The sequence below is a fragment of the Sarcophilus harrisii genome, chromosome 3, assembly GCF_902635505.1.
Source record: "Sarcophilus harrisii chromosome 3, mSarHar1.11, whole genome shotgun sequence".
Taxonomy (NCBI): Eukaryota; Metazoa; Chordata; class Mammalia; order Dasyuromorphia; family Dasyuridae; genus Sarcophilus; species Sarcophilus harrisii.
In genome coordinates this window covers 51456536-51470253 of record NC_045428.1, presented here as the reverse complement: position 1 = coordinate 51470253, position 13718 = coordinate 51456536, and the positions used below count along the sequence as shown (strand labels likewise).

General features: G+C 38.0%; 1 protein-coding gene across 1 annotated transcript in view; it reads right to left on the bottom strand.

The window, feature by feature from the left end:
* Positions 1–13718, bottom strand: part of SLC16A14 (solute carrier family 16 member 14) — a 46378-nt gene that overhangs the window by 7334 nt on the left and 25326 nt on the right. Inside the window, exon 4 of the mRNA XM_003766111.4 lies at positions 5704–6705. Coding sequence (XP_003766159.1) covers positions 5704–6705 — 1002 coding nt within the window. The remainder of the gene's footprint in view (positions 1–5703; positions 6706–13718) is intronic.

Below are 13718 nucleotides of genomic sequence, written 5' to 3'. Positions count from 1 at the left end.
CTTGACCTCATCAAAAAGTTTAGTTTTCTCTTGACTATGTTTCCATCTCCCAGGTTCAGGTCGGCTTTTCCCTTTTTTTTCCTTTCCAGTTAACAATTGTCTCTAGGGGGTAAGATCTTAACAGCTATCATCTATCCACAGACTAAGGATGAACTGAATATGACATCCAATATTTCGAATTTTGAATGTACAGCGGCTTCTTCAAATGTTTTGTCTACTTTAAACAAAACATGTTCTGGGGCATCCTGGACCAATGTGTTATAATCAGTTTGAATGATACCTTAGTGGCTTGTGCTGAATAATTGTAGACAACATACCTCAAGGAATAAATGTATACATATTAATATAATAATAAAGTGCACACACACACACACACACACACACATACATACACAGTTATGCTGCAAGAACTCACTAGGGGGTAGCCAAGAGTCAGACAGGTACTATGGCTAAAGATGTAGTTTGATAAAGCCAAAGATGCAGGTAGAGATAATTTTAATCAATAATTATAATCAATTTTCTGGTAGAGATAATCAATGGCACCATATGTTGGACGCCATTTTTCAGAAGGTTTAGTTTTACTATTTCATAGAAGCATAAAAGTTTGGAGATGAAAGGAACCTTAATAGAACCCATTTCTGGAAAAGAATTCCTGCTATAACATAGCTCCAAAGCAGCCATTAAATCTCCGTTTTAAGATCCCAGTAAGGGGGAATCCATTACTTCTAGAAGCAATCTGTCTTATAAATAGTTCTAATTATTGGGAAGGTTTTCCTGACATCAAGCCTCAGTTTGTCTTTTTTTTTTTTTTTTTTTTTTTTTAAATAACTTGTACCCATTGCTCCTGGCTCCACCCTCTGAACAAATAGAACAAGCTGGTGGGATGTTGGGGCAGACAGAATATACAAGGAGGCAGCTAGGATAATATACCAGGATAAGCAAAGTTAATAAAGCAGGGTGTGATGAACAGAGAACTGACTTTGAAATTAAATCCAGGCTGTACCAATAATTATCTATATGGTCAGGATAAATCACTGTATCCTGCCCTGTCCCCTAGTTTCCTAACTTGTAAATGAATGAATTCTCCTCAGTGACCTCTATGGACTCTTCTTTTCTTGACTCACAAGACCTTCTAGCCATGCTTTATTTCATATTTTCCTTCACACAGTCCCCACGTTTTCATCAGCTGCCCCTCTCCTTACGTCCTTTTTCCAGCTCTGAAACCATAATCAAAACAATTTTTCCATTACTGTCAGTCTTCTCCCTTATCACTCTAATCATTTCTGAGGCTTTTTAAACAAAATGTCCACTATCCCACCTACATGTACTGTCTCCTTTTTTAGAATATAAGGGCAGATCCATCTTTACTTTTGTATTTAAATTCTCAGCACTTGGGAGAGTGCTTAGAACATAATAAATGCTTAATAAATGTTCAATTCATTTACTTGAAGAATATAGGTGGACTAGCCTATGATGGTCCAATCCCAGAGCATACCCAAACATTTCCTGTATAATACCAATCCAAACAACCCCATGGAAACTCAGTAGGAAGCCTATTTTAGGTCATGTGTGATTAAGGAACTGATATTATATGATAACAAAAAAGTCTCCTAGTTGGTTGTAGAGTATACTTACAAAAGGGACAACCTACCCATCTCTCTCTTATTTACTTATTTCTTATTCCATCTTCAAATCAAAGATAGGGAAAAATAGGTTTGCTTAATGGGAACCACTTACAAATATCCAGTTCATAGTCAAATTGGGATCAGAGAGAAGGTGGGGGGAACAGGTTTTGAATGAAAACCACAGTTAAAATATCAATAGTAGGTATCAAGATAGAAAGTTGAACAATAACAATGGTATATTTTATTTCCAAGACTTTAGAAGCCACAGAAAAACCAAGTGGGATTTAAAGACTCACTAGCTCAGGGAACAATACGGAGGCCCCCTTGTTCTCATTATTCTAAATAATCCAACTACCATGTGTGTGGAGTTTAATTCAAGTCAACAAAGACCTAGCAAACAACCCTTGAGTGTATTAAGCTAGGAAAATGTGCCAGCCCCCTCCAACAATGGAATTCCCAAGGGAGGCATCCAGCAGATGCCCCGCTGAAAGAATTCCTTATCAGTCCAACTATGGCAGCCTGGAGCCTTCCAGGAGGCTGCTGAGGTCCACCCCGACATCTCCATATACATCGTTTCTGTGCCTTTGCTCTTGCTGAATCCTAAGCTTGGAATATTCTCCTCCTTACCTCTGCCTGGTAGAATACCGACTTCTTGTCCTTTTTATCTCTGATCTTGTCAGCCAGACTCTTCAAAAAAAAAGCTATTCTCCCTCTTTCCTCCACTTCCTGTCCTCTCATCTAGTCTTCAATTCCTCACAATTTGGCTTCTGATCTCATCACTCAGCTAAAATGATGCTCTCCAAAGTTGCCCATGATCCCATCCTCATCCTTCTCAAGCTGTCTGCTGCATGTGGTACCTCCCTCTCTGTTCCTCTCTGAGTTTACCTCAAAACTGCTCCTTCCTAGTTCTCCTTTTACTCATCTGACTATTCCTTCTCTAACTTTTTTCTGGCTCATCATCCATAGCCTATCTCCTAACTGTCCTACTTCCTCTTCTCTCTCTCCATGGCTTCTTTCATTTCCATTGGCTTAATTATCATCCGTTGCAGCTGACTCACAGAACTATACGTCCAACCTCAGTCTTTCCCCAAATCATCCACTGCCTTATTGAATGTTTCAAACTAAATATCCAGAGCTATCTCAGACTCACCAAGTCCAAAAGAGAATACTGTAGCCTTCCCTTTAAACTCATTCCTCTTCCAAAACTTTTTTTCTAGTCTAGGATCAGTCTTCTTCATGTCCCAGATTTGTAGCCCCAGGCATTAGTCAGATGCCAAATCTTTCCATTTTTGCCTCTGACCCTTTCTTGCCTTGATTATTGCAATAGTCTTCTGATGCATCTTTCTGCCTCAAGCCTTTCCTCTCTCCAATGCCCTAACCACAGCTGACAAAATGATAGTTCTTAAATCCACATCTGGCTGTATCAAACTTGATGTTTATTTATGTTTAATTATATATGAGTATATATGGATATATATATATATATATATATATATATATGTGTACATCTGTATCTTTGCTATCCAAAATCACACATTTCTTTCCCTAGAGTGTGAACTCCTTAAAAGGAAGGATTGTTTCTTTGTTTGTCTGTTTGTTTTTGTGAGGTAATTGGAAGTTAAGTGATTTGTCCAGAGTCACACAGTTAGGAGGTATTAAGTGAAGTTGTATTTGACTCAGATTCTCCTGACTCCAGGCAGGGTGCTCTATCCACTGAACCATCTAGCTGCTCCTGGATTGCTTCATTTTTGTTTATATCTCCAATACTCGGCACAATGGCTATTACATAGTGACCCTTGCTAGTTATTATAATGCTAGTTAATTAACGGATTGTAGACAGATTAATGGCAAAGACAGGAGATAGGAAACTTAGCCCTTCTTACTGTTAAATCTCTCTGACGCCTACCAGACTCCTATCTTAGACTTCTATCTATTGCCTGTTACTTCAGTTGTAAATTCTGCCCATTTACCTGGCTATTTATACTTTGAACCTACTGTCGAACTTCGTAGATCACAGCTGTTTAGGAAGATATCTAGATTTCTGCCAAATATTTACTTTCAGACCCATGTGTTGCCATGCAGTATTCACCTGCTGGAAATCCGCCAGATCACCCTTGTACCAATCACTTGATTGTCCAGTATTCCAACGTTCCCTGCTGCTGTTCCCTGTTCTGATCTGCTATCCTGCTCTATGGGTCTGCTAGTCTCTGAGTCCCAGGATGGGCCTTCTCACCACTGAAGATCCATTCCCCAAGTTGAGCTCTAACCCAAGCAGAAGTGACTTATAAAAATGGTGGTCACATCAGGTGTGTGATCAAGTGTGTTTGTCTACCTGCCATCTGCCATCGGAGTGACTTAAAAAACACTAGCAAACTGTTTGTTGGGATTGCTCATTACTATCAATGTAATTAACCCCTCTCCTTCCTCTCCATACCAAATCTATGACTATACTCCCCAAACTGTCACAACTTCATTCTCCATCTTCAAAACAAGACCCAAATCACGCTTCCTGCTATAGTGTTTTTAAATGCATAAAATAAAATATAGGCCTACAAAGGAAATCTAAATATAATTAAGGGCAATCAGTTATCAACATTTTTTTTTTAAATCAAATTTGTCAGCAAACAGAATCAGGAAAACATTGTAGACAGCAATAGCAAAATTGTATGATGATCAACTATGATAGACTTAGCTCTTCGCAGCAATTCAATGATCCAAGCAATTCCCCTAAACTTTGGAAAATGCCATCCACATCTAGATAGAGAACTATAGACACTGAATGTGGATTAAAGCATACTATTTTCACCTTTTTTTTCCCTTTTTTTCTATTTTTTTCTTTCTTGTGATTTTTCCCTTTTGTTCTGATTTTTCTCTCCCAACAAGACTATATGGAAAATATATAAATGAATGTGTGTGTATATAGATAGATAGATATAAAACCTAAAAAAATTTTAAAATAAAAATCAAGTTCATCTTATTTACCAATTCAAAGTCCAGAAAACCAGGGATTCCCACATATACCAACACACACAAGGAAATCACAGACCCAATGCCTAATCCTCTGGTATAATTCCCTTCTTCATCTGCATGGAGAAGATGCCCCTGAGAGAGGAAACTCAAAATGAAGGAGCCTCATTAAACATATCACCATGGACATTTAAGGTTGTTGGACACAGAAGGCTAGGCTGAGCAGATAAATCTGGTCTAGTTTAAAGGACAGCAGAAGTCCTCAGCTGTGACAGTTTCCTGTTTTCTGTGACCACAGGTTCCAGGAAGGTCTGCTGAGGTAACTTTGCACTGAACTACGTACACCCTTCTTTGTCTACAGACTGGGCTTCTTTACCCCTCCCTTGGTAGCCTGACATCTGTTGACCAAATCAGATTACCTAAGCATGCCCTCAGTACTGGTGACCAGGACCAGCAATCCCAACTTCCTGCCCAACTACCCCAGCTAAAAGTCCATCAGTGCCTTCTAAAGCTTTTTCTCCCTATCATTTTTTATATTGTTGTCAAGTCCCTTCAGTCATGTCCAACTTTCTGTGACCCCATTTGGGGTTTTCTTGGCAAAAGTACTGGGGTGGTTTGCCATTTCCTTCACCTCATTTTACCCATGAAGAAACTGAGGAAAACTGGGTTTAATGACTTGCCCATCTAGTGTCTGAGGTCACATTTGAACTCCTGATTCCAGACCTGGGCTGGTGCTCTATCCACTGCATCACCTAACCTAACCCTATTTTTAAAAAAAATTAGTTCAATATATTTGGTATCCTTTGTAATTCTAGGTATATTATTTTATTTTATGAATTTATAAAACATCATTCTGAGAAGGGATTTGTCCATAGGTATCAGACTGATTCAGCCCATGGGGACCACAAAACAAAAACTAGTTAATTGCCCCTAAACTGTGGCTGCCTCTTCCTTATTTACTGTGAAATAAATGTAAAGGTTAAAGACCTAATACTGTGTCATCACCAAACCCCCCCTCCCCAGAATAAATGAGCTCCACCAAACCCCACCCCTCCAATAAATGAGCTCATTTGTGTGACTTGAATTATTATTAAGACCACAAGCTGTTTACCTGCGAACGGTGGTCCCAGCAATGCAGATATTCCATTGGCACAAATGATGATGCCATAGGCATTTGCAAGGTGCTCTATGCCCACCAAATCTTCAGTCACCACAGGCATTAGGGAGAAATATCCACTGGAAAAGCCAATCAGGGCACACATTGCTGCCAGGCTGGCATAAGTGTGCATCAATGGTAGAATAAGGATGCTGACCACGAGACTCAAGTTGGCCATCAGAAAGACGTTCCAAACGCTGATACAGGGCAGGTCAGCCACAATCCCAAGGATCACTTTTCCAAAAATATGAACTATTGCTATGATCGAGGTCAAGGGGAAAACATCATTTTGTTCAGACAGATTGTACAGCTTGACTATTTCTGGGAGATGGATAAATGGAATGACAAAGCTGCTATAGGCAAAGAGAGCCCAGAAAATAAAGGCTACGAACATCCGATTTGTAAATAGGGACGCGGCTCCAAAGTAACTTGAGTACCAGTCCCAGAATCCCTTCCTGATTCTAATGGTGAGTCGGCTCACTATCTTGAGAATGCGAAGAGCGTACATGTTCTTTCCAAGTCGAACTTTGTCTTTGCCTTTGCTCTCTGGGACTGGGGAGTTACTGAGCATTTCTTCCTTCACGGGGTTGTCCTCCCTCTCTTCGGCTTTTTTTAGGTGCCCGTTCGATTTTATGGACTCAGTCGAATGGGACAGAGGAAGTTTGAGATCTCTCTCTCCACCTTTGCTTTGAAGAATTTTATTGCTTTGGGTCTCACTGGGAGGGAGAGGTCTCATGAGAGCTCCGCAAACGCACAGGTTCAAGGAGACGGCCCCCTGGATGAACATTGCACTTCGCCATCCATATTCTGAGCAAAGATATTTTAATAAGACGGTCATGAGGAAGGTACCGAATCCTGTCCCGGTTGTACTAAGTCCCTGAGCGAGGGCTCTTCTCTTCTGAAAATACTGTCCCACCATGACCACTGCAGGGAGATAAACCATACCGCTGCCAAACCCTGTCAACAAATTTTAAAAAGGAAAATGAGTTATAAAAGGCTATGACTAGATTTGAACATATTTAAAGCTGCCAAACCCTGTCAACAAATTTTAAAAAGGAAAATGAGTTATAAAAGGCTATGGCTAGATTTGAACATATTTAAAGCAGTTTAAATTACATATAGACAAATCCTAAAAAGTTTTGGCCCATAGAAAGGTAGTATTTCCTCCCTTAACTCATTCTCACCAGGTTATGTTGCATATCTAGACTAATGATAAAATAAATTTAAATGATATTATTTATATATGTTCTGTTTGAGTATCCAGGGAAATAACTATTTAAAAGGATAACCAGGAGACATTTTCAAGCAATTTTCAGAAACTACTGTCTACACGGGAAATTGATGGGAGCATAAATATTCACTGGAATCCAGGAGTGATAATTCTTAAACTCTTTGCCATGAGATGCCTTATCCATCCTCCAAAAAGTAGCCACAGTGTGGCTTGCTATATAGCACAGAACTTTTGACCAAGTCACTCTCCCTGACTCAATTAATTAAGCTTCAAGGATCAATTGTAAAGTTCTTTGGTATTTAAAGCTTTTTATAATCTGAACCTCTTTCCAGTTTTCTTACACTATATTCCCTTTCACATATGATGTGTGATCCATAAACTTGACACATCTTACATATTACACTCATCTACCACCTCTGTGCCTTTGGAATGGCCTGTGCCTGAAATGTTCTCCATTCTGACTTCCACCTATAAAAATCTCTGGAAACTGCCTCAAGTTTCAGTCCGGATATTACTTTTTGCCTTTTGGCAAAGTCTATGGTATTTCAGCAGTCTATGGTGTTCTGCTTCTGAAAATGGTTTGATTCTTCTTAAAACAAAAGCATCCAGTAGTTAGGCCAATTGTTTTTGATCGACTATTAATATCATTACCAAATTATAAAATATGTCAGAAATAGATGGCCCTTTCCCAGGCTCTCACTGTTCCTCTCAGTTTCTTCTTTGCAATTACCTTTGGGACATTGATATTGCATATGTAATTAATTAGGCAGGTTGTTGCCTGAAGACAGGGACTGGATTTCTTTCAGTATTATCTAGTATTAATCCTTACCACAGTCCCTGACATATAATAGGGACTTTACTAATGCTTGTCAACTTGCCCTAATATCCTTGAGTCTCAATTTCCTCATCTCCAGAATGATGGGGACTTCTTAACTTCTAAAATCTCTTTCAAGTCTATTTTTGCGAGACCTTTTATGATTTGATAATGAGATTAATAGTAAATAGTAAAAACTTAATCTTCCTGTGTTTTCATTTCTTCAAAAGCAAAATGACCAGAAAAGACTTGACCAATTCTAAAGTCTCATCCTGATCTATTTCTGTGACATATTTTATAATTCGGTAATAAGTAAAAAAAAAGCAATTGGCCAAACTACTGGATGTTTTTGTTTTAAGAAGAATCAAACCATTTTCAGAAGCAGAACACCATAGACTGCTGAAAAAAAGCATAACTTGTCACTTCTGTTGTTCACAGTTGACCTCGAACAGACTTCCCTCCACCGAACTATTCTGCCCTTGTCCAGGTATTTCACGGTAGCTTGTGGCTTTGGTTCACATTTGGAGCCCTCTAATAAAGATCCCAAATTCCAAAATCAAACATTCTCAGAGGAGAGGGAACTTCTTATCTTGTTGATTTCTTTTTGCAATACAGAAACTGCTTCTGCTAGCCCTATTTCTACTTATGATGGGGAAGGAGTGAGGAAGCCCTGAATTCAAATTCATTCTCAGATATTAGCTGTGTGATCTCATGTAAGTCACTAAACTTTTCTGATTCTCAATTTCCTCATCAGCAAAATAGGGGTGATCATAACACTTATCTCCCAGTGGGGCTTAAAAGAGACAATGGATGTAAAGGGCTTTAGAAACCTTAAGTGCCTTAGAAATGTGAGTGGTTATTATGAATAAATACCAAAGAGCCCTGTCTCCATTTATTGTGAGACTCTTCATAGCATCTGCCTTTGACTTAATTTATAAAGACCTCTGGATCCAGATCTGACCAATATTCTTGTCAAGAATCTTCTGAATCGGTTCCCTAGTGACTCATCATTTAGTAACTTTACAGAGGCAGCTCTGAGTAATTAAATTAGGCACAAAAAAGAGGCAATTTCTATGCTACTGTGTTTTGCAGCACAAAACACAGTTTTGTTTTGTAGATCCTTCCATGGAATAGTGTATTTAGATGTCAGGCCATCTCTGATGACCCAAAGGATGACTACCAGTGGGCAAAGGGCCATGGCAGAGGTGTAGCTGATCTGGAGTTTAGATCCTGAATTCTGATCTAACATTTGAATATGGAAGAAAACCGGCTAGAATAAATACCATATATGACTTCCAAGGAGGCACAATGCCACGTAATGGAGATCTCCCACCAACTCTCTAATCCATTCTTGCTGTGACATTTTGGACACGTCACAATCTTTCAATGCTTAGGTGATTTTATAAGACTACAAATTAAAGAGGAATCATTGATTTGTTTATGTGGGAAATGTTTCCACATTGATGAAATCCATCCAGATTCCAAGGGCACATAAGTCAGTAAACTCTAAATTTTTAATAATCAATGATTCACGTAAACTAGAACAGTTTCTGGTTAGCAAAAGACTTATTTTTAAATACCTGAATCTATATGCTATTTGTGAAAAAAAAAAGGAAATTCAGAAGTATAATTTGAGTGGAAAGACAAATCAAGATATATAATTATTGCTAAAGTGGTATAAATCTTGAATAAAAATCAGTGGGTTTGGGGGTGGAAAATCCCTTTGGAGATTATTAGAATTTCTCAGAGATTACTATAATAATGAATTTCTTGACTTAAAAAACCTTGTCACTTAGATAATCTTTACAGACAGAAGAATAAGAAGAAAAGAAAGAAGCATGAAAAAAGGAAGGAAGGAAGGGAGGGAGGAAAAAAGGAAGGAAGGAAAGAAGAAAGGGACTCGGCCAGGATCACACACACCTTACAAAATATCCAAGATCAGATTTGAATTTATAAAGATAAGTTTTCTTTAATCCTAGACCAGCACTATATATATCGTACTATCTAGCTGCCCAAATAACAACAATTGGCATTTATATAGCACACTATGTGCCAGGAATTGTACAAAGCAGTTTATAAATATTATTTTGTTTTATCCATATAGTAACCTTGGGAGGGAGGTACTATTATTATTTCCATTTTACAATTGAGGAACTGAGGCAGACAGATTAAATGGCTTGTCCAGGGTCATGCAGCTAATAAATATCCAAGCTTAGACTTGAACTCAGGTATCCCTAACTCCAAACCCAATAATCCACATAGCTACCTAATATAATTTTAGAAAGGAGAACATAACCATGGATTAATATGCCAACAAAGTACAAGGACATATCTGTTCCCTGTCCTTGTCTCTTTGCAAAAGATGAAAACATTCTCTAATTGAATTGAAAGAACAACTGGCCTGAGAAAGGATGGAGAGTGGAAAAGTTAAGCTCACCAAGCCCAGGAGACAGTTCAGTAGTTTGAGGTAACAGACTGGGAGCAGTTCTATAGAGTGTGACTCCTAAACAAGAGGCTGTGTTGGGAAGGGGATTTTTTCTCCTTCCTCCTCACAGGCAATGCTGTCTTAGAGCAAAGCTGTTGCCCTGGTAGGAGATATCACATCCTTAGCAGGTGCCCAGAGGGAGCACAAAAAACAGACTAAAGCAGGGAGCAGAGAAACATTCTCTAAAAAGATACAAATGGGCCACCGAATGGGGATGGATCGAGCACCATCCCTGAAGTCAGGAGGACCAGAGTTCAAATCTGGCCTCATACACTTAATACTTCCTAGCTGTGTGACTCTGGGCAAGTCACTTAACCCGAATTGCCTCAGCAAAAAAGAAAAGAAAAAGATCCAGATACAGAGAAGCCTTATTCAAGGCAGGAAGCAACTTCAAGAAGCATGACTTTTGGCAGTGGTGAAGAGAGTTGGCTTTGGATTTGAAACAGAACTAGCCCTGGTGGTAGAGAGTTAAAATAGCCTTAGGGAGTCCAGCTTAGTAAAGCACCCAGAGGGAATTGGATGTAGACTCTGCAAGGAGAGGAGGGACTTTAGGGCCATATAATACAGCAGAGAATAAATTGCCTTGGCCATATATAATCCTGATGTGGTCCAAGACAGCTACGTTGCAATCTTCACAAATAGAAATGGAAAGAACCCACTAATTATTACCTGAAAGAGATCCCAAAATGCAAAGTGCCAGTAGCCCCATTTGGTCATGGTTTGGACTAGACCGACTCAGAGGGAATGTAAATAGTAATTGTTTTTGTCTTGGCCAGAACTCCTGAGAGTCTTTCCCTTCCAGATTGGAATATACAATTGTGTAGCCTATGATGGATGTCTTGTCATGGTTGCTTTATGTCGTAGACTTAAGTAATTTTTTTTTTTTTTACAATTATTCTCTTCCAAATCTATTGCTCTCCCCAAATTATTCCTAGTGCCTATCGTATCACTTCAAGATCTCATCTATTTCACTATTTCACTATCTCATTTATTTCACTATTGCACTAAATAATCATGTCCTCATCTACCTTACTGTAATCTATTCCTTTCCAAACAGCGCCTGGCATGCAACAGGCACTTAATAAATGCTTTGCTTAATTGATTGATTGATTAGTGTGATGTAGTGGTGAAAAGACCTGAATTTGAATTCCAGCTCTGCCATTTATTACCCATAGAATGTTGGACAAATCACTTAATCTTTCTGAGCCTCAGTTTCCTCATCTGTCAAGTGAGAATAATGATTTTTCTTATATACCTTAGAGGGTTGAATAAAAACACTTTTGAAACCTTAATGTTCTATGCACTGTTTTAGCAGTCACAATAAGAACCAAATGCTTATGGTAGCAAGAAGTTGGGGGGATTCAGAATTAAGAGGTCAAGGTCAATACTACTCCTTCCACTGCAGAGGTTCATAAATTTAGAACATTCATATAAAGTCAGATTTTTTTTTCCTTTTCTTCTTTGAAAAAATTATTTGTCAAAAAGGGTGGCTCTGAGAAGGAATACTGGGAGAAAAGTAGATGATGTAAAAGGTAACAGTAAAAATCAGTTTTTGAAAAGAAACACTTCTTCCCCTTTTAAAAAAAAATGTCCATGCTTTGGAACACAATCCAAATCAATATTCTTATTTTGTTATGGATTCTTCTTTCTTTTTAATACTGGTAATGTGACTTTCTTCTATTAAAAAAAATCATAGTTAATGATTTGTCAAATCGACAAATCAAAAAGCATTTGTTAAATACTTACAATATGGCTGCAACTGTGCTGGAGATACATATGTAAGTCAAAAAGATATTTCTTGCCTTCAAGGAGCTTACTTTGAAATGATATTTAGTTTGAATGACTTACTATTATCCACTAAGTGGCTGCTGCATCGCTACCTATTCTTTTCTTCCAAATTGGGGTGAATATTTCCAGCCACTATATGGAAAATGGCTGCATATCAATTAAGAAATCCTAATCTAGATTTAAAATACATTAAGAACTATTTCAATTTGATTGTTTTATTTTATGCATTTAAAAACATTATTCTGAGAAGAGGACCATAAGCTTCACCAGATTGCCAAAGGGGTCTATGGAAAAAAAAAAGGTTAACTTCATATGGAATGTAAGCCAAACTAAGCCCTTGAGAGCTAAAAAATAAATACACACAGCCAACCAACCTCTGTGTCTCCATAATGTCAAATACTTAATTGATAGACTATAAACATGCCTCATTTGTAGTAATTGGAAATGTAGAAGACCCAGGGGGGAAAAAGAATAGTTTTTTGGGGGAAATGCTTTCTTTGTGATTTTTCACTCCCCATCCCTGAAAAACAAGACAAAACAAAAATTTTAAAAATATATTTTGGGCAGGGAAAAGAAAAAATTCCCTTAATCCTTTTAGTTTTTCCCCAAGGCCTTCAGTATTCAGTAGTAAACCATCAGTCATTTTCAAGGTACCTTGAAAATATAAATGAACAACGAAAAAACCTCATTCCAGTGAAATGAAGCAATAAAATATTTTCATGCAACCTCTCAGGAGCACATTTTAATAGATCCATGTGTTTTGGGGAATGATGTACAATTCCGATTCCCATTAAAATAAATTATGTGGAAATCTCCATATAATGCAGGGATTTTAAATCTTTTTTGTGTCATGGCCCCTTGACAGTATAGTGGAATCTATGAACCTATTCTGAGGACAAGGTTTTCGAATGTATTAGATTAAATACAAAAACTTTCAAAAGAAACTATGTTAAAATACAAACATATTTAACATGTATGGGACTATCTGCCATCTGGGGGAGAGCGGGATGGAGGGGAAAAATTGGAACAGAAGGTTTTTCAAGGGTCAATGCTGAAAAATTACGCATGCATATATATATAAAAAGCTATAATAAAAATAAAATTAAAAACGGAACAAACAAAACAAAACAAAATAAAACAAAATACAATTGTTAAAAAAATATTTTGGGGGCAGCTAGGTGATGCAGTGAATAGAGCACTGGTCCTGGAGTCAGGAGGACCCGAGTAATCTCAGATACTAGTTGTGTGATCTTGTGTAAGTCACCTAACTCACAGACCTAGTTCACAGTCACCTAGTTCACAGACTCTAGGCTACGAACCCTAACAAAATGAAGTCATGTCCCATCCTTGGCTGAAGAAGGTCTGCTTTTCTGAAATTAATAATCCTACTCCCATGTTTTATGATATGACATGAAAATGATCTCATCTGCTCCAAGGCTATGCTCATGAAACACAAGCTCTTACAAGAGAAAGGTTTTGAAATAGGCAAGTAACAAAAAAATCTATTTATCATTAAAAGGCCAGTCTAAGTTTGGAGAGGCTTATTGATTGGCCACCAAGAGAGGGAATTGATTATTGTGGCCAAAGCAGCTCATGTGTTGTTTTTCAGTCATATCTGACTCATTTGTGACCTCATTTGGGATTTTCTTGGC